The sequence below is a fragment of the Solanum lycopersicum genome, chromosome 6 (genome assembly GCF_036512215.1).
Source record: "Solanum lycopersicum chromosome 6, SLM_r2.1".
Taxonomy (NCBI): domain Eukaryota; kingdom Viridiplantae; phylum Streptophyta; class Magnoliopsida; order Solanales; family Solanaceae; genus Solanum; species Solanum lycopersicum.
Window position 1 is genome coordinate 3,524,319 of NC_090805.1, and position 27,864 is coordinate 3,552,182.

At 36.6% G+C, this 27,864-nt stretch overlaps 1 protein-coding gene across 1 annotated transcript; it reads right to left on the reverse strand.

Annotated features, from left to right (window-relative positions):
- Positions 1-124: 124 nt before the first annotated feature.
- Positions 125-27,864, reverse strand: LOC101265828 (uncharacterized). Its single transcript, XM_004240519.4, has 27 exons — positions 27,516-27,864; positions 26,901-26,966; positions 25,746-25,832; positions 21,387-21,443; positions 21,173-21,237; positions 20,801-20,970; positions 20,517-20,578; positions 20,266-20,349; positions 18,017-18,185; positions 15,812-15,927; positions 14,998-15,126; positions 13,513-13,584; positions 13,256-13,351; positions 12,797-12,874; positions 11,201-11,329; positions 10,855-11,031; positions 8,473-8,676; positions 8,272-8,385; positions 7,934-8,184; positions 6,589-6,634; positions 6,259-6,507; positions 5,611-5,841; positions 3,938-4,029; positions 2,241-2,469; positions 871-1,227; positions 700-773; positions 125-599 (listed from the first exon to the last, which is right to left on the reverse strand). Exons 1-27 carry the CDS (start codon positions 27,618-27,620, stop codon positions 500-502), a joined length of 3,609 nt encoding a protein of 1,202 aa, XP_004240567.1. The 5' UTR covers positions 27,621-27,864; the 3' UTR covers positions 125-499.

Here is a 27,864-nt window from a genome sequence, read left to right on the forward strand (position 1 = left end):
CAATACTATAAGTCAAAATTATTTAGAAAAGTATGTACTGTTGGGATTTAGTTCTAAAGCAAATGGAACATATCCCCATTTTTATTTTTTAGTATCATTTCAACACTCTGTACAAGTTATCAGATAATTAACATAAATCTTTATAGATATCATTAATATCCCAACAAAATACTAAAGAGAGAGGGGCTGGGCAGTAGTTACAAAAGCTAAATATGGATGGAATCACAAAAACATAATTTACTGAAACCATCCCAAAAATTGGCATAGGTATAATAAATATATTGAGGTTAAAATTGTCAAAATTTGAAGCGCTAACGACTAACAAATGAAGATTCAGTATCGTAGTAGAGGGTTGCTGTGAGGCGAGGGAGGAGATCCTTGTGTGAGTGAAGATTTGCTTGAATCGATGGACAAATAAAAACTACATCAGCTCTTATAGATCATTCATGTCACCTACCTAAGTAAGCATTGAAGCTCCTCTAAAAAGTAGATCCATTCCTCAGTATGTTTTCTTTCTCACTAGAGGTCTTTTCACTTCTTTCTTTGCTGACACTACTGATGAAGACATTCCCATCATCACTTGGTATAAATCCTTCAATCTGCAACAAAGAAATCGAAACAGACATTTTACTAACTTCTTTGGACGTCCATTAAAACGATAAACATAAAGAATTAGATCAAAGAAAGTTCCCCAGATACCTTGGCATCCCAATGAAAAGTGCAATCACAGAAACTCCAACAAATAGAGGGTACACAGGAGCTGGAGTTAAATCCTGGAATCATAGGGGAGACAGAAAGGGCAAACCAACATCAATATCATCACAGAAACAATAAAAAGAATATTAGTGTCCAATAGTTGATACACATTACCTGTTTCTGGTGATTGAAATCGATTTTGTACTTGAGTGGACCCACATGAATTTGAGAATTTTTCTCTAAATCAACCTCAATAACATCTGATTCAAATTTGTGAGTCCTTGAAGGCAGAGATGATCTCAGCTGTACAAGGTATTTACCCTTAGGCAAGTCCTTCACCTGGAAAAAGTTTGAGAGGGGAAGTGGAGAGTTGTACTCAATCTTTGACGGATCAGCAGCAGACTTGATCTCCACATGGAGATGTGAGTTGAACTCTTTGATTTTATGCCCTTCAACATGGCCACTTATAATTGTCCTCTCTGGCTGTTCAAATACTACAAAATCTAATCCCCTAGAGTCCTCAGCGTTCACCTGCAAGGTATATGAAGTTAGCACAAGCAAAACATATGTCAAACAACTGTGCCTTTAAAGGGACAGATTCGATGAAATTTACAAACTATGTCTCGTATTTTAACCATAACTAAAACAAAATAGGAACTTTGTTGTCTCACACAGAACATCTAGACATACACAGACATGATGTAGAAGTCCATAGAGCTAGAATCTTGGCAAAAGCGTGTAATAAAAGTTGCAATGTATATATTCTTACTTCTACTTATCCTAAAACCCATTCAGTGGAGTGCTTCCTCATATTGGTTAGTTCATCTTTAAGAAGACTAAAGAAGTACAAGCAATTCTGGGTGAATTTTTTTTTTTTAAAAAAAAGCTATTCCTGGTGCAAACCAACAATAATAAGATTCTCCATGTTTTATTTTATTCTGATAAAGGTAAAGTTGTATTCCTCAGCAATACGGTATGCTGGCAACCACCAAAAAGATTTACATCAAAGATCCAAAAAAAAAACAAATCAAGAAAGCGGTGACTAAACTTATAAAGAAGAAAAAAAGTTTAAAATCTGTCGAGCATCCTCTATATCCTCTTCTTTACGCAAAAAAAAAAAGAAAAAAGTCTTCATACAATGCCATTTAAGCTTTTGCATTGATTCTGCAGTATTTTCAAGACACCTCTTATTTCTTCTCTCCAAATACTCCACCATATACAAGAAGGTATCATGTTCCACAATTTTTGCTGGTTCTTACTACCCCCTCTCCTCACCCAGCAACTAAGCAGGTCTGCTGTGTGTTCTGGCATTGTCCAGTTTGTGCTTAAAGAAGCAAGGAAAGTTGCTACTCCATATTTACCCCACTATTCTTACACTTCTAACTGATTCCTCTAGCATGCCCTTTGCGGAATGTATATATATGATTTAAATTCCTTTCAGTTCAAAGATCAACACAAGAACAATTTCGAAAGGATAACCAAGTTCATGATTCCTATTCACTCATGAACATTAAAGGAAAAATGGCAACATGAAGTGTACCAACCTGAACGGTCAGAAACTCAGGAGATGCACGCTCAATCATAGCTCCACCAGATGCAACTTTCCTTGCTACTTTAATCACATAAGTAGTATCGGGTAGGAGTCCTCTCAAACGGTAAAATCCTGTTGAATCTGTTACTGTCTCCTCATACAAGCCTTTTGACTCGGATCGAGCTTCTACTGAAACACCTTCTTTTGGCTGACCAGACAAGAGTTTAACTACTCCCATGGCACTGTAAGGAAGTTAAAACCATCTGAGTCCAACAAGAACTGGTAAAGATGCTGCAAATGGCATGTCATAATGAACAAATCCTAGCCGATCCACCTAAGTGAAAATTGTTATTAAATGTGAACTGATATCAGCAAGAACTCAAATTTCTCTTCTTGCTTGTAGAGACTCCATAAGAGTTCTCATAGGTCTTGAGCTTATTTTGTCATATGGTAATTAGAGAAGTAGCAAAGCGTACCTAAAACAAATTCCCTTCATCAAATAACTAACAACAAAGGCAGAATACATCAATAGCCCCTTAAGCTTGCCAGTAAATATCATTTAGACATTTGAACTACAACATGTTTCAGTTGAGCACCAGAACACGTGACAAAGTATTTCTATTGGACACTTTTGACTCAAATTTGTAGAAAAGCTTTTGTGCATATTCTCAAGCCTCTATTATGCCAAGTTAATCACTCAAAATATACCATATCATTTAATTATATGCATAGGGTCAATAAGCCATAAAAGTTCAGGCCAGTTCCAATTGATGTTGATGTGTATAACTGAAGTAGGCATAATGGGCGCTTGAAAACATGCATAAAAAAATCAAAATGTGAACCGGAGTATCTAATAGGGACAATTTATCATGTGCTTTAAGTGCTCAATTGAAATACACCATAATTTAAACTGTCTAAATAAATTCAGGCAAGTTTAAGTGGTTATCAATATATTCAACCAACAGTTAAGGTTCAACTTAAAAGGATAAACAGACAACCGATTCTCAACTAACAAGTTAGGGCACCATATCTAATATGATACCTGCCAAACCTTTCACCATTTCTATTTTTGTTGTTTTTTTCTTGTTAGTTCTTCGTATGTCCTCGCTGGGTCACCAGCATGTCACTCCATCGACGGACATTATAAAGGATAGACAAATTGAGAAAAGAAGAGAGAGGATATGAAGGACTAATATATATTACTGTATTATAATGTCAAGAAAAGCATCTATTAGCGTTAACGTATAATGCAAATATTTCCTAGTGTTTATTCGGTAAATTGGATGAGTTCAAAATACACTAGACCATTAAATGAAAAAAAAGTACATATTTCTCATGTCATTGCATGCCCCGTCATTTATTCTTTAACAAAAGCTATGAACTTTCTTTTTACAACTGAGGAATTCCCAAGGGCCAATGCCGCATGGTTTAAAACTCGATGGGCAATGCGTTTGCTTCTCTACCCTTCTCCACTTAAATACCAGGCATTCGTCTGTGAAAAAATTCAAATCCATAACATGCACCTAACCCACATGCACTGAGCTCTAACCCTTAGACCAAAGCCCTGGGGGCAAAATGTTTTCATGTTTAAAGGTAATTGATTGGATAAAAGCACCGAACTGGAGTGCTCATGTTTCTAATAATCAAAGACCTCACACAACTCACGGGCATCAGCACATTCCACTTATATATATTTATGTGTAGATATACCTGTATGCAACACGCGTTGCATGAAAGACGACTTCCTTTGACTCTCCAGAGCCAAGTTCGATTGCCTCTGCTGGAGGGGAGAAAGCATATTCCTACGCAAACATTAGCAAACATTCCCTCTTTAGAGAAACTATTATAATTGTAACATGTATGTTGTAAAATATTGAAAGCATCCACAAACAAATCCCACGTCACTTGCGCTGGTTCATGGGAAGGGAATGAGAAGACTCGTCTATCTAACGTAGCTTGCATTTTACTAGGGTTACATCTGTACCCATGAAAAGAATAACAAAAATTTAACTTCAAATCGATTATTTTTACCTAAGAGGTACATAACAACTGAGCTGTTGTTCTCTGAGTTAACAGATCAGTAAACATATATATTTAGTACAGATCACTTAAATTTATCTGTTCTCTAGCACTTAGCAGAAACTATTGTTAATGAACTAGAACATATGGTGGAGACTTATTCCTTCATATATATGGTGGGCAGTATAGAGGAGAGAAATGCCAGATGTTTTAAAGATAGGCCCAGTGTTATCAAAGGTGAAAAGCGCAAAAAAGCTCTAAGGTCCTTGGGGGCTTTAAGCGCAAATAAAGTGTGGGCTTTAATGAAAAAAGGCGCAAAGGGAGAAAAAAATACAAATATATATGTTTAGTCCAAGACTTATAATTATAAACATGAATGGCACATTTATGACCAAAGAAAATGAAAAATATTTGTGATAAAGTGAAATATCAATTGTTTAGTGTCACTTCTTTATAATAGGCCAATTGGCAAGGAAAGTTTGTCTTAAAACCTTGATGACGACACTGAAGCGCACATGAGGCGAAGCGCTCAACATGTTTTGAGCATAGCTTCAGGGCTTAAGCGCGCTTAAAGCGCGCCTTTGATAACACTGGTCATAGGCCCAATTCCATTCACACAGTAAAATGGAATTGTATTGTATATCTACTTTTTTGGTGTAAACAATTATGTATAGAGGATACTGAATAAATTATAGATCTGATAGGGAATCTGTAATTCTTATGATGATGGCCAGCACATCCTCAATGCTGAAGAATATTGTCAGTTTCAAAAAAAAACACAAAGGAAAGCAAAATTAGGGTTCTTTGAAAACAATCAAACATATCATGTTTCTTGATAGTTACGAAAAATAATCATGTTCAAGATTACAATACAAATTCACAGTGTGCTACAGGATACTGTTCCATAATGACAATAATATGTTCATGGTAAAAAGGGGTAGCCCTATACACTAAGCCCCCGCTATGCAAGAGGTCCAGGGAAGGGCTGGAGCACAAGGGTACATTGTACACAGCCTTCCTGCATTTCTGTAAGATGCAGTTTTCACAGCTCGAACCTGTGACCTCCTGGTCACATAGCAGCAACTTTACCAGTTACGCCAAGGCTCCCCTTCGACAATAATATGTCCACAGTATCATATAATTAAATTAAATAAAAGGCAAATTGGTTTGTAATAGAAAGAACTACATATAGGCTGTAAAGCAACAGCTGCTGCTCAATGGTCTAGCAAATTTCGTAATGTACAGATCTCTTATCTTGATATCATTGTCTAGGTCCCCAAGAAATTCTTATCAAGATAAGAGATAAACCAACATCTATATCCCAAGATGGTCATAAAAGCCTAAGATTAGGGAACAATAAATACCTTAAGCAAGGGTCGGAGATAGAAACTCCCTGGAAATAAGTCCCCAAATACAAAAATCCCACCAACACCTGATACTGTATTGTTCCTGTAACCATCTTCTCCACTTAATGATAAGAGAACTGATGGAAAAGGCTCGTTGGCGTCTTCTCTAGAATATATACGCACTGAAATTTGGCCCAGCTTCTGACAAGAAAAGGAATGAGGTCCAGCTTGCTTTACATGGTAACCCGGCTGCAAATAAAGAAAGAAATATTAGGTAGATCCACCAGAAAGAGAAAAGAAAGCTTATACTTTAGTCGAGTCCACAGAACCCTAGTAGCAAATAAGCTCCAATAAGAACAGCTGATAACATACGATTGAATGCAATCAAGGAAAACTATAGCAACAAGAAAGAACAAATTTGCTAGCAGTCTCATGATAATCCACCGGATTCATACTTCTAGTCTTATTTGGCCAGCAATGCACATATACGAAGAAATCCATACCATTAGTACAAATGCACCATATATCATTGAAAAATGATAACGTAACTCAAAAGGGATGTAGAGACTGTTAATAATCTGGAGATGCTATTGATCTGCTCAACAAAGCATTATGGAGAAACAAGAAATGCTCGGGCAGTTATTATAATGTTAAGATCGTTCAAACCTTTGAAGCTTCAACAGTATAACTTATATCATCATATAGAGGCCCTGCGACATATAAGCCATCGGTCCCTGTGGTAGTTTGAAGTGCTAAATCGCCTTGCTTAAGTGGAGCACTTTGGCTGTCTCCTGTAGCAATTATTTTGACAACAACATCATTGAGAGGGGGAGAAACTGATCCTTCTATATACATCCCAAGTCGACCAGCAAAAGGAGGAATTGAAGATTGGCAGCCATCTTCCATCACAGCAACCTAGAGAAAGCAAAGAAAGACTTCAAAACTAAGAGTAGATACACAAAAACTACTTTGATTAAAACTTTCAATTCCACATACATGCTGCTGTGTGGGATAAAATAATATTTTTTTCCCGCCATCATCCCTGAAACATGAAACAACAATTAGAAATGCATGAAAAGCTGAGGAATTATAACAAAGTAGCATTTAAAAATACATCTATTCTTGATTGTGTGCAAGGCAATGTCTCAAAGCATTTGAGCATGTCAGGAAACACATTTACTCTAATCTTTGAATTACAAACATTCTGCCATCTAATACCATGTGCATCACACTACAAAGTGCATGAAACAAGCTCGAAAAATACAGCTAAAAAAGTGAGCATATATTTTGGAAAGTCAGAATCAGGCAGATGAAGGTACAGAGGAGGATGTTGAGAAGATACATGTTGCAGAGATGAGGATGTTGAGATGGATGTGTGGGCACACTAGGACTCACAAGATCAGGTATGAGGTTATCCGGGAGAAGGTGAGATGGCCCCTGTGGTGGACAAGATGAAGGAAGCAAGACAGATGGTTTGGACATGTGCGAGGAGGTGCGTGTAGGGGATGCGGAGGGGTTGGAGTAGGCTGAAAATGTATTGGGGAGAGCTGATTAGACAACACATGGTGAACCTTCATATTACCGAGGACATGACCATAGATAGGAAGGAGTAGAGTGTTATCTTGCCTTACGTAGCCCTAGTGCCTGTTGTAGGACTAGTTGATCCCTGTGTCCTTGACATATGTAGTTTAGTGTATTTCGATTATCACACTATTTTGATGTTGTTTTTCTCTTGTAGACTTTACACTGCTTTTCTTATTAACCGCTATCCTTTCTTCCACTGTTTTCTTCTTTTTTTACTTGGGTTGGATGCACTTGAGTCAAAGGTCTTTCAGAAACAGCCTCTTTACCTCCATGAGGTAATGGTAAGGTCTGCGTACACTACCCTCTTCAGACACCATTTTGTGAGATTTCACTGGGTATGTTGTTGTAGAATCAGGCAAATTAAGGTTCTTTATCATGTCAAGTCCGTCTGAAGGCTTTATTGTCTATACAACTCATTCAAACTAAGCAGGTTACTTGACTCGGATACAAAGAATCCATAAAATAGATATATAGCTAAACAAAGGCAGATTGAATTACAACAAAAGGTTACACTTTCTCTCCCTTAAGGAATAAAAACAATCACACTAGAACAATCAATACATGAACATCTATCACAGGCAAAAGGTCATATTCCTTAAAGTTCCTTATCAATCTATGTATTTTTGTTTTGAAGGAAAGACCAAAATGAGAGACAGAGAGAGAACGAGTAGCAGAAGAGCATAAAAAGAATAATGAGACAGAGAGAACGAGTGGCAGAAAGCATAAAAAGAATAAAATCAAAATATAATTCACACACCGTGCATCTCGAGGAATAAAAGTAAATTTTCCTCCCGGACTAGCCCACATGGAAAATTCGTAGATGGCTGCACTCGATTGATCAACTCCGTAAGGCACACGTCTTGCCAATAGACCATCAACAACAGAACCTTCACTGTCCAAAATGTCCAACGGTATATTCTCAGGCAAGCCCTCAACGCTACTAAACGAGCTTGATTCAACATGGACATGACCCTTCAAAAGATAGCTCTCGCCTTTCAAATAGATAGGCTACAAACAGAAGAAAGTATATGAGAAGACATGCATGATAAATGAACTAGTTCAATAGAAAAAATTCCAACTCCAAAAGGATCATACAGAAAGGTTAGATGTGTCAATGATCACAGATGAACTCCCAAAAGAAATACATGAATTTGGAAAGCTCAGCTCATGCACTCCCGGAGATTCTACGCACACGTGTTGAGAACCCTTCTGCAATTCAAGAGCCAGAAAAAGAAAATGAGCTTCTCGTGTTAGTTAGAAGATCTAAGAGAACTTTTTGAGGTGGACTAAACCAACCTTGATGTTCAAGTTCATTCCAGAACCATCTGATTGAGTCAGTAAGCCCTCCACATCATGGCTTGAGACTATGTTGACCCAGAAACCTTTTTGAACAAAATCTACCCCTTTAACATCCTCAGCGCCAACTTCTAAATCAATAAAACTCTGCTCCCAGCACCATTTATCTTGTCCTGATGATGCTATTGGATAATTGTTTTTTACCTGAAAATAAGATCAAATGAAACGACATAATGCATTGCCAACTAACTGAAGGAATAGATTAACGGATGCAATAGATACTGCAACTTTAGCTTAGACTACTTCTGGACACAATGATTTCTTTAGGAAATCAAACATGAATAGAGTACATGCACTCCTTGATGCAGAAATAGACAAGAATGTAAGGCTTGCAATGGTCAAATGGGATATTGTTACTTCAAAGCAGGAAAACAGAGGTTTGGACATTAAGAGCTTAAAATTACAAATGGGATAGTAGTTTTCCACATGGTTTGGGTTGGATTCCTAAGGTTTTAAGGAAGGTGTGCTTCTTCATGTGATAATCTACTAAAGGGGTAATCTTGATGACAGAGATTCTCAGGAGACGAAAGGTTATTTGCATATATTGGTGTTTCCTTTGTGAGGAGGCAGCGGCGGACAATTTGCACAAGACATTAGCAACAGAAACAAGTCTGTTTGAGATTGTTTTAGGTAGAAAGCCCATGACTGCATTAGATGTTGCCAAAACAAAGAACCAAGGGAAATGTCCAGCAGCTACAGGCCTGCAAGGGACAGACCTAAAATGATTTCAGAGGCACAAGACAGCCTGTGCAAGGCTCAGCGACGCGTGAAGTAGAGGTTAATGTGCGTGACTAGGTATTGCTGAAACTCACGCCCCATATCAGGAAGCAAATTGCGGGTAAGATTCGGCATAGGGGATTGATCCCAAGTACAACAGCCTATTTGAAGTGGTACAACAAGTCGGTGAGGTTGCTCACAAATTGAAGCTGAAAGGTTAAAGATTCATCCCACTTTCCATGTGAGTTTCTTGAAACCTTACTTCCCAGATAATGATGATCCGAATAGAAACAGATCAAAGAGGACACCTCCTTCTATTCCGTCATAGTTTGATGCTGAGATAGAAGAGATCCTTGATCACCAGGTTGTTGGCACAAGTAAGAAGAATAACAAGACTGAATTTTTGGTAAAGTGGAAAGGCAAGAGTGGGAGCAGATGTTGTTTGGGAGAAGACGAAGGATTTATGGCAATTTGATGACCGAATCAATGACTATCTCAAAACAGTCTCGATGAGGCGCATCGAGCTCAAGGGATGGGGGTGGTTTGTTAGATGAGGGCACGCCGGTAGAGGCATGAGCGCATGGCAAGGACTTGTGCATCGGACTTGGCATGGGCATGGGGAAACAATGCAATTGTGCGGCTAAGTATTAAAGTCCAGCATTGTGTTCAAGATGCTTGAGTGTTGGCAAGGCAGCTTGGACGTGCAAAGGCAAAGACAGACGTATGGCACCTATGGGGGCATACATGCAAACAGTAGCATCGACAAGGCAAGGAAGTTTGTTGGCTTGACAAGGCAAGGCTGTGGGGACTTGACGATGGCAAGACAAAGCTGGACAAGTGTTGGCATGAGTTGGCAGAAATGATAAAATTAAACTAAGGCTGGCAGCAGGCAGAATTATTCTAAGTGTGGGTACACGCAATATCAGCTAAGGCAAATGATTGGCATGAGTGAGGCACATGGGCATAGACATTTGAATTCGAAATGTATTATGTCTATTAGAATATGACTGTTGTAAATTAGTTAAGTTCAGATAAGATTTTTTTCAAAGCATATACCAAGCACATGGGCAGTTGTAACTGTTTGTAACTGCCTTGGGTAGAGATCTTAAATGGGGGCAAAAATTCAACTAAGGATTCAGAGAGTGTTCTGTGCCTTAGTGAATCAGTGAAGCTTCTTCCTTTGTTGAATATTCAAATTAATTAAGGTTGGGATTCGCTCCTGTACATTTTCTGTGTTTGTCAAATCACTACGCTGCCTAAAAGAAACGGTCTATACTTCGACAGATTCGTGTTGTATTGTGAGGCTGAAGTTTGTGAGTGTTGCAGACTGCCTAGCAGTGGTGTCGAGAAAGAAAATCACCCCTCTATTTAATCACAAAACACTAACTTATTTTTAACAACAAAATAAAAACACAAGCCTTCTGTTACCAGATACAGTTAGCTAATAACAAGCGGGGTAAAAGCAAAGGAAAGACATTGGGATGTAAATGTAGAAATGCAAAGGGTGATAAAAGGCAAAGGAAAAGACATTGGGATGTAAATACACAGACAGAAATGCAAAGGGTCCTAAACAGGAAGAACCAAGGCCATAGGTGGGGGTGTTACCTCAACCCTGTATTTACCAGGGAGAACATTTGAGAAGAAAAATTCATTACTCTCATTTGCCAAACCAATTGTCTTCTTATCGTCTTTATTTCTCCCATCCAGGCGCAGAAGAGTCAAAGAAACTGAAGAACCACATTTCTCCTTACAAACAACGGAGCCATGTATACTTACTTGTGCCTTCAAAAATAAGAAAAGGAGTGATCAACGAACATTTCATCTGAATTCAGATGGACCGACTTTACTACCATATCCGCAACTTAGATAATTGGTTTGACACGACATGAAAAAAATTGGCATATCTTCAAAGCAGTCCTTAGTTTGAATTCTAATAACATAACTCAAATACCTGATAGAACTTGACATCCAATATCGGACTCCTGACTGAAACATCAATATGAGAAGGAGAAAATAGAAGTTCTTTAGCGTTCTCAAGTTTTGCTGGGATTGCAGATAAGCGATAATCACCAGGAGGAACCTGCAGCAAATGGAGATAAAACATTAAGTGTTCCAAACAGAAAATATTGACAGTTTTTAAGTTCCATTACATCTGAGGATGATGATAAAAAAATCCACTCTACACAAAGCTACAAGTTCCTCCTTTATTCTTCATTTTACCAGCTAGACCCATTACATCTTCCCCATTTTACACATCAGTTTTTACAGCTGGTGAACAAAAACCTACTTACAGAACTTCAAAAAAATTGGATATCTGCTGGCCCCAACACATCTCTTGTTACCTATCTCTATCTTCTGACCAATCATACCTGTTATCTTTTGCTGTTCCAAATCACCACCAAACTAGCCAAGGAAGTAACAGTATAAACAACAAAACCTACAATAATCAATCATCAAATTTTCTCATCCCTTCTGCCGCCAAAGAGGTACGAGGTCCTGCTTATTGACAACCTGGTCATTCTAAGGAACTTCTTGAAAAAAATTTCAACATTCCTCTTGAAATAACACTCTGACCACGATCTTTTTGTTATCCTTAAACAATCTTCTAATAAGAAATTGGTGGTTGGAGGCAAACTAAAGCAAGCTAAGTCCATTATTTAAGACGAGAAGGATAGAGGGGCGGATCTCACTCCCGAATTTGGAGGGTTGCGGTTGGCCAAAGGGGCAGGCTCCTTGAGATTTCTTGGTCACTAAAAATAATATAGAATTGGTGATTGGCAGTACTTTCATGTAATTACTAAGAATAAAAAAAAACAAAAAATGATGTTTGATGATAGACTAAAATTGGAAAAACAACGTCTTCTATACAAAAATACAAGAATACAAAGTTGAGCAATGAAGTTGAAAAGTGTCCTCTTTCACCTAAAAGCTTAAGCCCAAGATACTAGATATGGAGAACCTTAAGTCTCATCCTTCCCTAACATTAAAAAAATAGCAATGGAGAACGCAAAAATCTTGTCTCAACCTTCTCTAACACAAAAATTGTTCCCACGTGCCAAAAGATACTTTTAACACACAGACAAACAGAGACGTGGCTAAGCAACTCTATTATATACAAAACAATAAAGCAGAATATAGACTAGATTTGAGGCAAAATTAGAAGATTCAGCTATTTCCTTCAAGTTAATTATCCTATTACTCATTGGTTACTGACCAGTTGGTTCTTCTAGATCACTATTGATCAAATTAACTTCTGAAGACAGCATGCTGAGCTCCCTCCAACAACACCCCACCCACCCAAATAAAGAAATGTTGTGTCTTAATAAACAAGCACCAATAAATGATGGATTTCTTGTTGTGCATCCTCCCACCCCCTCTTGGGAGTCTGGAAAAGTATATTATTGATGCATCCTACAGATCATACTTTCCCGTAACGGGGCTAATGTGTTAGATACATGCCATTATACTTTTGACAGCCCCTTATAACCAGTGATGGAAAGTATTCAAGAAGCAGAAAAAAGTAAAAATAATATTCACTCTGCCATACCTCAAAGCAAAAATGGCCACTCTCATCAGTAAGTTTCACTTGAGGTTTGACGTTTTGTGGGCCATGAGTCAGAGCTACCTGCGTGCACATAACCATTTGCAAGAGGACAATGGAAATATCAAAAGAAACTACAAATATTATTTAAGTTTGGACCATGAAACTAGACAATTAACAACTCGGGTAGGTGTATGATACTGATTTGTAAGGAAGTAAAAACTAGTATCAAGCCATTAAAACATACAAACCAAACTCATTTAACATAACAATTATCAGTGCATAATTGCTAACAGTAACTTCCACAAAGTAAACTAACCACTCGTAAAGAAAAAGGTTATATTATACAGAAATGCCAACCAGCATAACAAACTAATTTCAGATTTGAATTAAGTCTCATGTGCAAAACACCAATAGCCTAAGAATTGCAAATTTGATAGAATAACAGAAAGAGGAACATGATACCTTGGCTTTGAATTCAGAATTAACTGTTTGTGCAACACCACATACATCATATGATGCAGCTTTGATGTCAGATATAGAAGCCATATTAGGCAATACCTATACAATCATTAGTATGGTGGAGGTGGAACCACCAAAAGAAAGGGGGCAGTTAGTAACAATTTGTAATAAAGACTATATAGCAAACTATTTGCACTAAAGGAGATAGATCTTGCAAATCATCATTATAAATTTCTTAACTGATGCAGTTATAAGCTTACCAAAAAGTCAATGAGCCTGTCAAATCTGTAGTGCACTTTCTTTGCTTCTATTGTGTATCGTTTAGACGTGACCTGGAGATGCTTTGCGAGTCAATCAAATGCAAAAAATACAAATAAAAATGGGCTATGAAGCATGCATATTAGAGAAGAACAACCGTGAGATTTCTATTGAGGGTGAAGCAACTATCCTTGCAATGAAAGCAAGGCCCCTGAGCTGATCTACAACTACTGCTTCTCCCTTTTTCTTTGTTATTGAACCAATATTTCTCTACTTGGTCCTTTTTGGACTTTCAGGCTTAAACTTGCCTTGACTTCTACTGTTAATTTTTTTGTGACAGCAATATGCGGCTTGGGGGTTGTTTGTCTCGTATTGGGACATCACCTGAGTCAGCAAGCCATCTATATAGAATGGTGTCCATAACTTTCAGCAACTTGATATTTTTTATCAGCATTTCAGCAACGCAAGTTTTCTTAGTGTAAAATCAGATACTTCTCCGTTGTAACCCATTAATCAGTCCTATTTGGCCTTAATTACTAGTAATGTCATGATTTCTGTTACTTCAAGGTGGAAACATTTTACAGGAGCAGATGAAATTACTGCAACCTATGTCATCTATGAAATCCGGACAGATGATTGTACCATCTTTACAGTGAATCATGGCAAACAATTTGATAATAGAGGCAAGTCAATGTCAGAGAGCTGAAAGAGAAAATGGCTCACATATATTCCATGAGGCATCTGCTATACTTTTCATTTACAGGGAGCGAACTTAATATGGCCATTATGTAGTAGGTTGCAAAAATACATCATTGAATGTTTTAACTTTTTAAAAATATAAATTATCACTTAACAGGAAAGTTAATGAGTTTAATTGCATTTAAAAGTTTTTCTATCACATAAATATATCTTGCAACAAAATCTTTTTCAAATAAATCGAATGAAAATAAAAAGATTACTTCAAAAGCGAGAAAACATATTAAAAGTTTGCAAGAAGTGAAAATTGCAGACAGAAATATACACGAGGAAAATATTTGAACATCCCCGAGGTTTTAGAATATTGAGCCCCCTACTCTAACCCAGAAAAAATCATTCTTTTCATATATTCTAGCAAAATCCACTATTCGGAAACCCTGCATCTTACACCATTTCAGTCAACTCAATCAAGCATTTGAGGTCCTTTAAAAAAATCCAAGCATTTGAGGAAGTGAAAGGCAACAACAACATCATAACAAACGTAATCTCAAAGTATGTCCACGAGGAAGTGAAAGGCAAGGTATTGAACACAAAGGAATGATGATACTAATTCCTAACCACAACGGGTAGCAGACGGAGCTTAAAAGTACCATCAGATATTCTTACTTTTAGCAAATAGACAACCACAAAAAAGACTGATGCTAAAGACAATCTGGTAGTATTTAAAACAAATTGTCAATTCTTCAATGTACAAAACTTTGAAGCTATAACGAGGCTGCAAATAGAATTACCTGGTCAAGCTTATAATATCCTTCTTTATCAGTGATAGATTTTTTTTGTCCATCAACTAAAATTTCGACACCCTCAATGCCGTTACCATCTCCATCAACCACACGACCCCCAACAGAAAATCCAGTGACCTATGATAAAATAAAATGCAACAGCTTTTTGACACATTCTTTTGCTTAAGGAATTACAGGGAGAACCTGATGTATCAATGATTCTAAAGGACAAATACTCGGAACATGTGATGATGCATAGCACTTGATACAACCAATTTGTCAAGCAGAAAGAGTACAGTTACAGAATAAAGCATCCACCCTCCTCTACCTTAGGTTTTACAGAAAATAGCTGATTAACAACTGAAATAATATTTCTCACATAAACATGTAGCTTTTTCATTTAGAAAACGTAGCTTTCCTGATATGAAAGAGAAATGAAAAGATTGATGTTCAAAGCAAACAACTGCTCACCACAAAAAGACTTTTCATTGTCATAGAATCTTTCCAACTTTAAAAAAGAATCCTCTAACTAAATGGATGTGTGAGATTATATAGTACACAATGAATAATTTATCCAAGTGATTAAAAGAATTTGAGTCTTTGAAATGGCAGTTGCAATTGAAAGATTTAAACATAAGCAGTCAAATAGGTTCTAATACCTTGTTATTAATACATTTTCTCACCAACAAAAATAGCAGCAAACTGAAGTTTTTACATACTTCTCAGCAGATACTTAGCCAAAAGGACAATTTCTAATTCCCACAAAATACATTAGAGGCCCATTTAAACCTTGGTAAGAAGGAAACAACATGCAATACCATACCTGAAACTTTTCCGGCACTATTACATGGTCATGCTGAACCGATATCGACATTGAAGAAGGTGAAACATCAAAAACGGTGTTTTCACCCTTGTAGAAAGGTATAAGCTTGTAAACCCCTGCAATAGTTCAACAGATCAATCCTTATAACCAAGAAGAGGGGGTAAAGGTGATGATAAATGGTATCTTACCCAATTAGAAAAGGTAGATACTCATACGGGAACACACTTAAAATGTAGAATAAACCAATTCTAGTACTCGAACAGCAATAAATATTCTTCATATTTTAGTTTTTCTTCATGAGTTTCTTCTTTTAGTTGACCAAACAGCACGAAAAAATAATAATGACGAAGCATTCTGAACTTCGTTTTCCGGCAGCAATCATTGTTAATATCTACTGAAAGAAATGCAGTGTTAACTGGCTGCGCGACACTTTTGAATGACCTAGCCAAACCCACAGCAGGCGTCAATCCTCTTTCGCTTGGTTACGGGACTAGAGCGAATCGTCTCTTGTGCTACGGTCTAATATATGTGTCAAAGAGTGGATTCTCTTGCAGCGGAATATGAAAAACCAGAAAAGGAGGACAACCAATCATCTCTTGCATGAACAGAATGAGTGATATCTAAAGGGGAAACGGCGACAGCTCAAAATGTCAAATAAAATGGAGAAACTAGTGACAAAGTAGAACCTATAAACAACCCAGCTTTACCTAAATCCTTGTCATTTAATTCTTCTGAATCAAAGGGATATGATTGAAGGTACCGGAAGTGTGAGTATAGAGAGCCCTCGTTGGAAACCTTTTAGAAAGGAGATCATATGCATCCAACAAGGGAAATTGACAACATCATCTATAGCCAGATGTAGAAAGAAGAAAGGTGAAATTGACAGACTATACTTGAGGGAAATTGTGCTGAGAAAGGTATCTCAATGGCGAGTATTAATTGGAAAGCCTAGTACAGACGGTCTTTAATTAAACTTATTTCTGGGGATGAAAATGGCCACTCTTTTTCAGGTTACGCATGGTTTAAGAGAGATCTCAATGATAAGGTGAGCGAGAAAATTAGTAAAGTTGACCACAGAAACATTGTGCATGTTGTTATTAATAATGCTCTAATTCTTTAAATCTAGTCATATCCTAGACTCCGGGAACAAAAGTCGTAGGGGCACTATGCCCCAAGCCTTTTATGGACTCCAGCATGGTTCACACTGAACTTTGCTCAGGAACATTTGCTCGACTAGTAATCTAGAGGAGAATGAAATATTCTATAACTGCAATAGTGAAGGTGTGGGGAATGCCTTAATGATAAAGATACATCATGAATCACTCTATAAGAAGGCAAATACAATGATGAACTTGTTCCTTTGAAATTGCTCTTCTTCCATTGTCACAGCTAAAATTCAACAAAAAATTCTTTTTTGGGGAATAATACAAATTTTTCAAATTTCAAACTTGGTGACATTGTCCTATTATATTGAAAAAACTCCCTATTTCTACGTTTTCTTGTCAAAATGGTAGTAGTGGAATGCATTAGCTGCTCTCAGATCGAGTGTCAGGAACAACTGCTACAACAGATTTATTAGCAGATCATTGCACTTATGGCTCAAGCCGTATCCTCATAGCAAAATTCCCAAATAGCCATAGCTACAATTCAAGAATCTCCTCCTCAATAAAAATTTAGGCATACTCACTTCAATCTGTAAAAGAGTTGCCTTATAAGAGACTTAACCAAACAGGTAATTAAGTGCAATTTTCTTACAGTCTCATTTGAAATTTGAATTGGGTGAACTGTGACATAGCTTAGAGGTCTGAGTCCTGCACCATGCAAACTAAGCCTAATATTTAAATGGAGATTGGTAGAGGGGTGGGTCCATATTCCACCAAGATTAAAGATTGTGATAATCCAAAATGTGCTTAAACCCCCCAATTTGACCAGCTTACAAGCTTTACCCAATCACCCTCTAAAATATCTGACAAAGTTAAATTATATGTTTTAAGTTATTGATGCAATAGCAAGAAATACTTTTAATCTCTTATTTGATCTTTGTGTGTCTTTATTTTTATATGATTTTCAAGAATACAAACCTATGCACTTAAAACTTCCAAATATTTATATAATGCTAGGAAGCAACTTACGCTTAAAACAATTATTATAATTACATATCGCCAAATCAGAAGAACTACACCAGCAAGAATAGAAGTTTTTTACCACAAGGAATGGATTTCAACGAGAAGATTCCATTAGCATCTGTCACATTGTGGCAAAGTGCTTCTCCCAATCCTAGATCACCAGGTGAATTTTTGGAGCCCTTAGGGCAATCAACCTTTGTGACATCATCTGAGTATAAATAGATATGAACTCCCAGTATGGGATTTCCCTGCAATACAGCTTATTAGAAAACATCAAAGAATCTCAACATACTATTATTTGGAACAAGAGAAGCCACATCGGAGAGTCACCTAATCATATTCTTATCCTTCTCACGGAATGAGGTGTTGATTTCATAATTGCTTGGTATCACAAAAAGGTAATAGGGAAACAAATAGGTCAATTGTTCGCTACTTCATGTCAATAACACTAGTATGATCCCAGAACAGATATAATTTTGTTGTCTTTGCTTCATAGTTTGTGTACTTTCATTTGAATAAGAATGAATAGGAAAACAGTCACCATAGTAACACCATTAGATAACAGAAGGCAACATCAAAAGAACAAAACTAACATCCAAAAGAAAAGAAAATCCTATATCTATTTGCCCTTACATGTATAGGTATATCACATTGATACAGCACCAGAAAGGGAAACCAACATATCAAAAACAATGTAATCATCATTTCTTCCCTTTACATGTAAGAACCTTGTATCCATCTTAATCAATTGTCTGAATAGTCGCCTTAAGAAAACAAAGTTTATCTTAGATTGACAGAACTTATTCCGCAAGATTACTAGGTTTTCAGGTTCTTGGTTTCCCTAGGATTGATTAGTCTACTAAGAAATTAGGGCTACTTCAACTATCTAGAAATATTTTTGCATTGTTTAACGAAGGTAATGAGAGGTATAATTCCAAGTAAGCTTTAAAGTTTATTTCAAATCCTAAGTAGCATGTATTAAAGAACAGGCTGGAAATATCTATCTCAAGCAAAATTAACTATCTTTTAATATATTCTCCACTGCACTAGTATGTGCAAGTTTCTGCTAAAATTAAACCGGTGCAAGGAAGTAACTTTTCATTTCCTTTACTTCTCTTTACAACATTACTCTTTTTTCCCATGAAATAGCAAGTATTTCTCTTTACCACATTACTTAGGAACCACTATCCACATAACTTGCTTGAAATAGAATAGGACTATCATATATCATATCATATTATCATATATATAAAAGAAAACTTTAGGCCTGCCTATGTGGCGCCACCACAAACCAGAATTTTCTACTAGCCTTCCCCTTTCATGAAAAGTTGGGACTTTTATGAAGAGTTGCGACTTTAATGAAAACTTGTGACTTTTATGAAAAGTTGCGACCTTTATGAAAAGTTGTGATTTTAATGAAAAGTTGTGACTTTTATCAAAGGTTGGGACCTTTCCGAAGGGTTGCAACTTTTCCAAATAGTTGCAAGATTTTCGATAAGGCACAAAGTATTTGTGCACACTACCCTTTATTGTCTATAAATAGAGGGATTTCCTCTCATTTTAAAACAACGAAAATTTTAAACCTCCTCCTCCTCTTCTTCTTCTTCACAACTAAATATTTGTTCACTTTGTTCATGTTGAATGGCTCACTTACACCATTGCTTATGTTACGGATCTTGGTATGTACTTTTACCGTCATTAATTTATGCTTATGTTATTAAGGATAAATGATAAGATGTAATAACTTTCATTTTCCTTTACATTATTAGTGTTTGTTACCACGTAATCTTGCATGTAAGATAATTTAGTATTTTAGTTTTAATGACGGATAGTTTTAAAATATTATTTTATAAATTATGTGATTTTAAATTCCCGCGGGAAGCGCGGGTAATATTACTAGTTTTATATTAATTTTGCATTATGATACCAAGGTAGCCATACAACATTGTCTCATAAAGAAGTTGAGATTTCACCTCTCATAACTCACTAGAAGAAGACACAGCCTTGGCTATTAAGATCTCCACATCCTTCCCACATTTTCATCACTTTCAACTATGTGAGAGAACACACAAGTAGGTACAAATTTTTTCGATCACAACATTCCAAATACCTCAAGTCAGTTTTAGCAATGATCATGTCTTGAATTGTGTGTAAATATACTCCAAAGTGAAATGACTATGAAATACAGAAGATGCATGATTAAAAGGTCTCCTTGAACTATCTAATCTCTTCGAAGAAATACATGCAAATTGTGACAAGTTGCAGCAGCAACTGTAATAAAAAACTTAAAACAGAAACACAGATCAAGTCATTACTAGAGAAACTCACCTGAGCAACCACAGATCCACGAATATCATAACCAGATACAAAGAAGAAGTCCTCCAATATTCTATTTTCGAAACCCAAATCAATCTGCAATGAGAACCAACATGGTAGATTCAAGTGATTATTCAATCAGCGGTACTTATTCCAAATGGATGTACAGTAATTCAGGAAGTAGACATGGTAAACAAAGTCGATGAGATTACACCGAAAGAAACAATGGTACTCAAAAAGAACATGAGCGACTCAAAACGCACCTCGGCCGATCCTCTAACTTGAACATTCAAGTCATGACGTGATGCACGTAATTTGTACTTCCCTGATGAAGATCAATTGGTACATTCAGATTTGTAACAGAATAATAGCATGTTAAGCACACACAGAAACAATCTATCATAAACAAAATGTCATAATCATACCTATCCAAAAAGTAGCATCAGAATATGCAGTTGTTTAATCTAAATATACAGATTATTTGTATTTTCTCATCTAAGTATGTGCACACTAAAAAAACAACCAAACAACTTTAGGTTAACCATACCGGGTATAGCGTTTGAGAAGGAGTATGTTCCTCTGGGTGTTGATAATGCAGAGGACACAACACCACCTGTGGGAGACAATAACTCAACTTTCACATTTGATGGACCTCCATCTTTCAGAGCACAGCTTTCCCCACCATCATTTCCCACAATTCGTCCAGATACAGTGAACCTGCAGAAACAGTGACTCGAGAAAATTAGCATGTAGAGAAGTGGATAGTCCATACTGCACATTATATGGAATATATTGATAAATAGCTGTGTGGCAAACAAAATAAACATTGTAAAAGTTTAAATTTACCCCTCTTTTGTTCTTTATTTATGGAACAAAGGATCCAAAGACTAATTTCAATGTTAGAAGAATAAGAACAAACCCGGTGAAGCGAAAATTTATATCTTCATTGCCATTGCAGCCAGTATGATCAATTGAAACAGGTACCTACAGAAAGATCCTCCTTTGGTCAGATACACCAGCCAGAAAAGAGAGGGGGGGGGGAGGGGGGAAGGGGGGGGGGACATTGAGCTGGAATCAATGAAAGTGCAAATGCTGACAAAATTGTCATCAATATAACATTGAAGACACTCAACTTGTTCAGGATCCCATGACCACCCCTCTGGTCCATTGACTTTGATCAAGAAAGAACCCTGCAAAATGATTTCAATGCGATGTGAGAAATTCTTTCATTTCTCAGAAAACAAGAGAAGTGAGAACACCGATGGCAAAGGAAGGAAGCAAAATATAAACCAAGAAGACAGGCTGTGAATGGACTAATAGAATAGTTGTATCTAGGATATTCTAGGATCTTATAAATATAGTATAGGTTGTAATTATATTTTTGATTCTCTTTCTTTCTTAAGAATATAAACATCTAGTTATTTAAACCCAACAACTTTGAGTTTCTCTCACTTCTCTTTTCCTTTGTCTTTTTTTTTTGACAAAGTAAAAGTTCCATTGTTGGCATCAAGTGGATGCATGATAGTAACAAAAGTAGAGTAGCAAAAATAACTTATCAACTCCAGTACATATTTAGTAGAGAGCTAGGGAGCTGACAAAATTCAAGAAGGTATACATTTATTGAGGATAAACCCACCTATACAAAAACAGAAGACATCTAGATTTAGTTGATACTTCCATCAAAGCATCTCATATTCCTTGCATTCCAGATATTCCAAAAAAATAGTAGCAAGTGTCATCAGCCAGATTCTCTGGATGGTGCTATACACTTTCCAGCAACTCCAACTCTCAGAAACATCCCTGATATTCTGTGGCATGACCCAACCTAGTTCAAGAACTGTTTATAAACATACTCCGTAAATCTGTTGTCACATGCCCAATTTTGGCTAGGTTATCTTGAGTCGGACAACATTTGCAATAATGTGGGTAGTTTGGAGAGAGGGAAATAGTAGAGTTCCTTATCCATTGAGGAGTAGTCTATGCTCCCTTATTTTCTTTTGGGGTAAAACGGAAGTTCCTTGTTGTATAGATGATTGGGCAGAGTTTGTAGAGAATCATATCTTGTAGATTTTTTACCTGTTGGTATGCCCCTTGAATATAAGGTCAATTTGGAGTAGAAATAAGTGGTTCTCTATCTTAGCTTCATTCCCACGTAGATAGCATTCTTGAAAAAAGAGTGGTTCCTCTTTTCATCAAGTTTTCATGTGTCCAAAACAGCCTTTTGTGCTAACAGTCATGTGAAGCAGGCAACTTTGTAAGGTATCTTGACCTTCCAAATGTATTTCCATGGTCAGGTAGTGATTTGTGGTTGTCTAATTCAGCATCTTGTATTCTATACTCACCTTATATAGCCCTCTACAATGTATTTCTCAGTAAAAAAAAGAACATTTGGGGATTAGGAATCTAAAAATCCCAAATCAAAGCTTAGTTATGAAGTGGCTATCAGAGAAACGAGAGAAACGAGAGACAATCAGGGGTGAGATCTCAGGTTTAGAAGACGTATAAATGATTGGGAGGTCAATGGAATATAAGTTGCTCGGACTCTTCACTTTTACAGACGAACCCGTGTCGACACGACATGGGTGTGGATATGGGATCCATGTCCAATTTGGTCAACCGATTTTGGGTACCTTGACCAAAATCCATGGGAAATTTCGGCAGTTTTAATGATTTCTGTAATACATACAAAAGCTAAGGTGAATTAAAGAAAATGGAATACCTTTTATATAGAAATTTCTACGTCACTCATTTTCCTTTAATCTCATTCCAAGATTCTCCTCGAGTTCTACTCATAATATCCCATAATTTAGGTTTTATAACTCTATTTTTACACATTTTAATTACTTCTAGGCAAATCCACTCACCCGCATCCATACATGGATCCGTATTCCTGAATCTAAAAAATTAGATCAGGAAGGATCCTTCGAAGCCGCACCCGTATCGGACACCCGCACCTGAGTCCGAGCAACTTAGAATAGAATAGTTGAGCTGCTGCAGTGCAAATATTTAAGCACAAATGAGGATAATCTATTCTGGTATTCAGATAAGCAAGGTAGATATTAAGTTGGCTCAGCTTATAGCTCACAAAGACCTGGTACTCATATAGGTGATGGCCTTGGAGGATGATTTGGAAAGTCAAGATACTATTCAAGGTAGCATGTTTCATTTGGTTGTTAACCAATCAGGCTGCACTCACTCAACACAACCTCGTGAGAAGAGGTTTGCAGATCTGTTCCAAGTGTTGGTCTTGTGAATGTGAGGTCGAGAAAATTTACCATCTCCTTCTACATTGTAGAGAAACTGAAGTTGTGGCAAATTTTCATCAACTTAAGGGGCATCAGTTGGACTATGCCAAGGAACATCAAAGAAGCTCTAGCTAACTGGAACAGAGATGGGAATCAGTCAGGCCACAGAAGTGATGGAAGATTGTCCCTACCTGCATTTGGTGGTCTATATGCATGGAGAGAAACCAGAGATGTTTTAAAAGCAAGAGTTGCTCAATGCAGAATATGAAGCTGAATTATATGGTTCTTTTCTTTTTTTTGGTTAAACATGAATATCTCCCCTCCTAATCTAGTAGCTCAACAGATCTAATGTATGCTCTGGCATTGTCTTGTTCATGCTTGTGATGTTGAGAAACAGGTTCCAAATTTGAGCAGTAAACTTACATTACTATGCAGGAAGAGATGGCTATTTGTTTCCCTGTCAAGTTGCACAAAAAACACCTAGGGACCAACTGCCTGCCTTTCTTCTGTAGAACTTCTTGTGTTAAACAACACTAACCAGGTGAAACACTTCATTTTTGTAGGAATGTCACTCTTCCAAAAGTAATTCCAATCATATTTTTGGCCCCCGGTCATCCCATGTAGTCCTCTTTTGTAGGCATTGTTGACTGAAAAGAGTCCATCCTTGCTATGTTTCCACAGGATTTTGTTGTGGTTATAATCATTCCAGCTAGTTCTCCCAATAACGCTGGCACCCTCTCGACCTCCCAGTCATTGAGTAGTCTTCTTATAGATATGCCCCATCCCTATTCTGTCCAACAGTCACTCACTTTAGCATCAGGGTTTTCACAGATTAGAAACAAATCTGGAAAAAAGTCCCTGAGAGACGTTTGGTCTATCCAGCCATCTTTCCAAACTTCAGTTTTGTTTCCATTACCCACCTTGATATACATATTTCCTTCTATTTGTGACCATAGGTTCCTGATTGTCCTCCATACCCCACCCCATATGGTTCAGAGGTGATTTCTGTACGCCGGGGGTTTAGTTCTCCATATTTTGTTTAAGTAAATTGACGAAGTTACTAAGTTAAATGGAAGGGTATCCTCTCTAACAACTGAAGTTCTTAGATGAGGCAGTCAAAAAAATTTGGCATGGTATCAGAGCAACCAGAAATTCTGGTTCAAATCACACTGCCACCCATTTATCAAAATATTTTATACATGTTAAGCCTATGAAGAAAAAAAAGTCCGCAAGTGAGTGGCATATTGAAGACAAAGTCAAATAAAAGCATAACCTCTCTACCAACTTAAAATTTTAGATGAGACAGTCACACAATGCAACATCTATTAAAAGATGTTAGACCAAACCATGTAAAAATACTCTATATATACATGCAAGGCACACCTGTCTATCTCCCCCTTTTAAAGTCAGGTCTATTACATCTTTAAATTAGATAAGATTCTATATGATGCTTGTGTTGTCAATCGTGTAAAAATAATACTTTAAGGGGTTGTTTGGTTTAAGGGATAAGGAATAACGATCTTAGGATAAAACATAGAATTATTTTATCCCGCATTTGGTTGAACTTTTGATTCCAGAAATAGCAAATCTCCACTTAATTATTGTGGTATCACTTTTATAACACACTTTTTTTATCAAGGTTTATTTTCATTGATACTTTTACATCACACTTAACATAGGATAAACACCAAAATGACAAATATAACCTTCTTCAAAGCTCTTCTGCCAAAGTACTTTCAAGATTAAAATTGAAAAAAAAAAGTTCATCTTCATCTCAATTATCTTGTAACACAAAACACATGTTGTGTCACATTTATACCCGTACACTATATGTTACATTTCATCAAAAACATGTGTTTTGTTATTCATACATCCGACTTTTAGTTCAATGAAGCATACATCTACCAATAAAGTATATCCACCAAATAATTTGTCATTATTTGACCCTCTTATTATAATCCCGACATAAGAATCTTCATACAACTTGTTTACCAACCGAACTACCTCTAAATATCTTGGGCTAAATAACTTATTCCTCAAGAGATTTCAGTTGCCTTAAGTGGTACATAGGCCCTTGGAAATCTGGTTGAGGCATAAACCAATATTCTAATTTAAGGACGGTTAAAGTACAGTACCAACCTCAAAACACTAATGACAACATAAGTTTGTTGGCTTACCAAGAAAGAAGGAAAAAAACATAAGTCAGACCAATAAAATGTACAACTCAGTACCATCAGGAAGAAGTACCTTATCATACACTGGAATGAAGTAATAACCATTAGGGGCACAGTGTGTTCTTTCCTTCACCAAGCCATCCAATGTGCGAAGCTCAACCTGCATTAGAAGAAACATATGATTGGAAGATCTAGTGTGTTATCCTTACGGAGTTAATTACATTGTAATGTGTAAATTGGCAAAGGCCGACTGACAATATAAGGTATAATCGCATACTACAGCACCCATCAACACAGTGTATAAATAACTGTTAAACACTATAAACTTGAGAAGATAAATTAGAAAATCCCAACACTTTTTAACCTAGGGCTGCAATGCATAGGACCTGGTGCACGGTGCTAATATCCCATGGGAAATTTTTTTCACACATAAGCAAAATGTAGCATATAATAGAACCAAACAATGGTTAAGATAAAAACAACACTTAATCATTCAAGGAAAGGAATGTGAGCTAACTGTCAAGAATTTATGGTTTATGCTTATCAAAAAGAGGAATAAATTTATGTTTATGACGGTAAAAATTGACCTCCTTTTCCCTCAGCACTAATTTTTTCAATATATGAATAATAGTATGATCATACCCTCTACGAATTATGAATTTGTAGCACTAATGAACTTCTTGGAATGTAGTCCCTGACTTTAATTTCTTAACTGTCATCATCCAATGTAAGATGAAACATGTATACATACTAAATAATTCATCATTATGAGATATTATACAAAATTTGCCTTTTTTGATTTATATATTTTCTATTGAGCTGAGTTTCAGTGATAGCATTTCAGGATTTGCTTTCTCTAAAGTAACCCCACCTTAAGGAGGAACGTAAGTATAAGCAGACTTGAATGGTTCTTTGTTTGAATGATCTATAATGAATCCAATCAGAATAGAAACTTGAAAAAGGAGAAATCACTACTTCACAGATACAGAATATGAAAAGCAAAACCGAGCTTTACAGGCTATTCATCCAACATAGAGGATAAAGTTCCTTTTTTTTTTATGTCAGTACCAAGTACCAACAAAGTGAATATACATGATTCATCTAGCAGACCTCATCTAGTCCAGGATCAATGTTTAGTTGACTGATACTATCAGGTACCCATAAGGTGAGAGAGTAAAATAAAGGAGAACAATAAATGCTTATCAATTAATCAGTAGTTGCCACATACAATGATATTAGAATAATCCAATTTCGGATCGCTTGACTTCCTTGACTTGATCAGTTCCGAACTTGCCTACAGCAAAAAAACGAAAAATAGAAATAACCTAGATCAGTATCAAACTCTTCACCTACTAAAACCAATGGACATTAAGGAAATACTAAAAACAGCTCAGAATCTTTAAAACCTAAAACAATATTGCATTCTCTGATTTCAAATCAACTAATATCAGATACCCAGTATACAGTGTAAGTATCAAACTCTTCACCAACTAAAATCAATGGACATCAACAAAATACTAAAAAAACACTCAGATTTTCAAACCTAAAAACGAGTTTGCATTTTCTGATTCAAAATCAACTAATATCAGATACCCAGTATACAATGTAAGTGTCAATCTCTTCATCTACTAAAACCAATCGACATTAAAGAAATACAAGAGAACCACTCAGAATCTTTAAAACTAAAAACGATTTTGCATTCTCTGATTCGAAATCAACTAATTTCCGATACCCAATAACCCCTTCTACAAAAACTAGCTCAACAGGCTTCAAAGACTGAATTTTTTTCATTCGAAAAATCAAAAATCAAGCAAAAAATCAAAAGGAAATTAGTTGAAATCACCTCAACAAACCCCCCACATCCTTGAATTGAATCAGCAGCGGCAGTGGCGGAAACGTAGAGAATAATTGATATGATTGTGCATACATAGAAGTAGCTGGATGCCATTGCCGGCAAGAGAGAGTATTGACGTCCCTTAGTGATTAGCACAAACAGATCTCGCGCTGCTCAGTTGAGCTTCAGGGGTTGGTTCTCTCTGCTGTGATGCGCAAGGGTTTTGACTATTGTACATTAGACCTTACAGTAGGGACACAAAGGACCAATATTTTATACTATAAAGTATTTTTTGTTATTGAGAGACTTTGATCTAAGCCTAAATTTGAGTGTTAAATAAAGATATCCATCAAAAAAA

Bases quoted from the DNA above. Each gene is read 5' to 3' on its own strand.
- LOC101265828 (XM_004240519.4), bottom strand. From the start codon at position 27,620: ATGGCATCCAGCTACTTCTATGTATGCACAATCATATCAATTATTCTC. The intron at 11,032-11,200 runs GTATTTGAGTTA...TTATTTTTGAAG, and splicing joins TGGATGTCAAGTTCTATCAG to GCACAAGTAAGTATACATGG. The intron at 774-870 runs GTAATGTGTATC...CTATGATTCCAG, and splicing joins ATTTCAATCACCAGAAACAG to GATTTAACTCCAGCTCCTGT.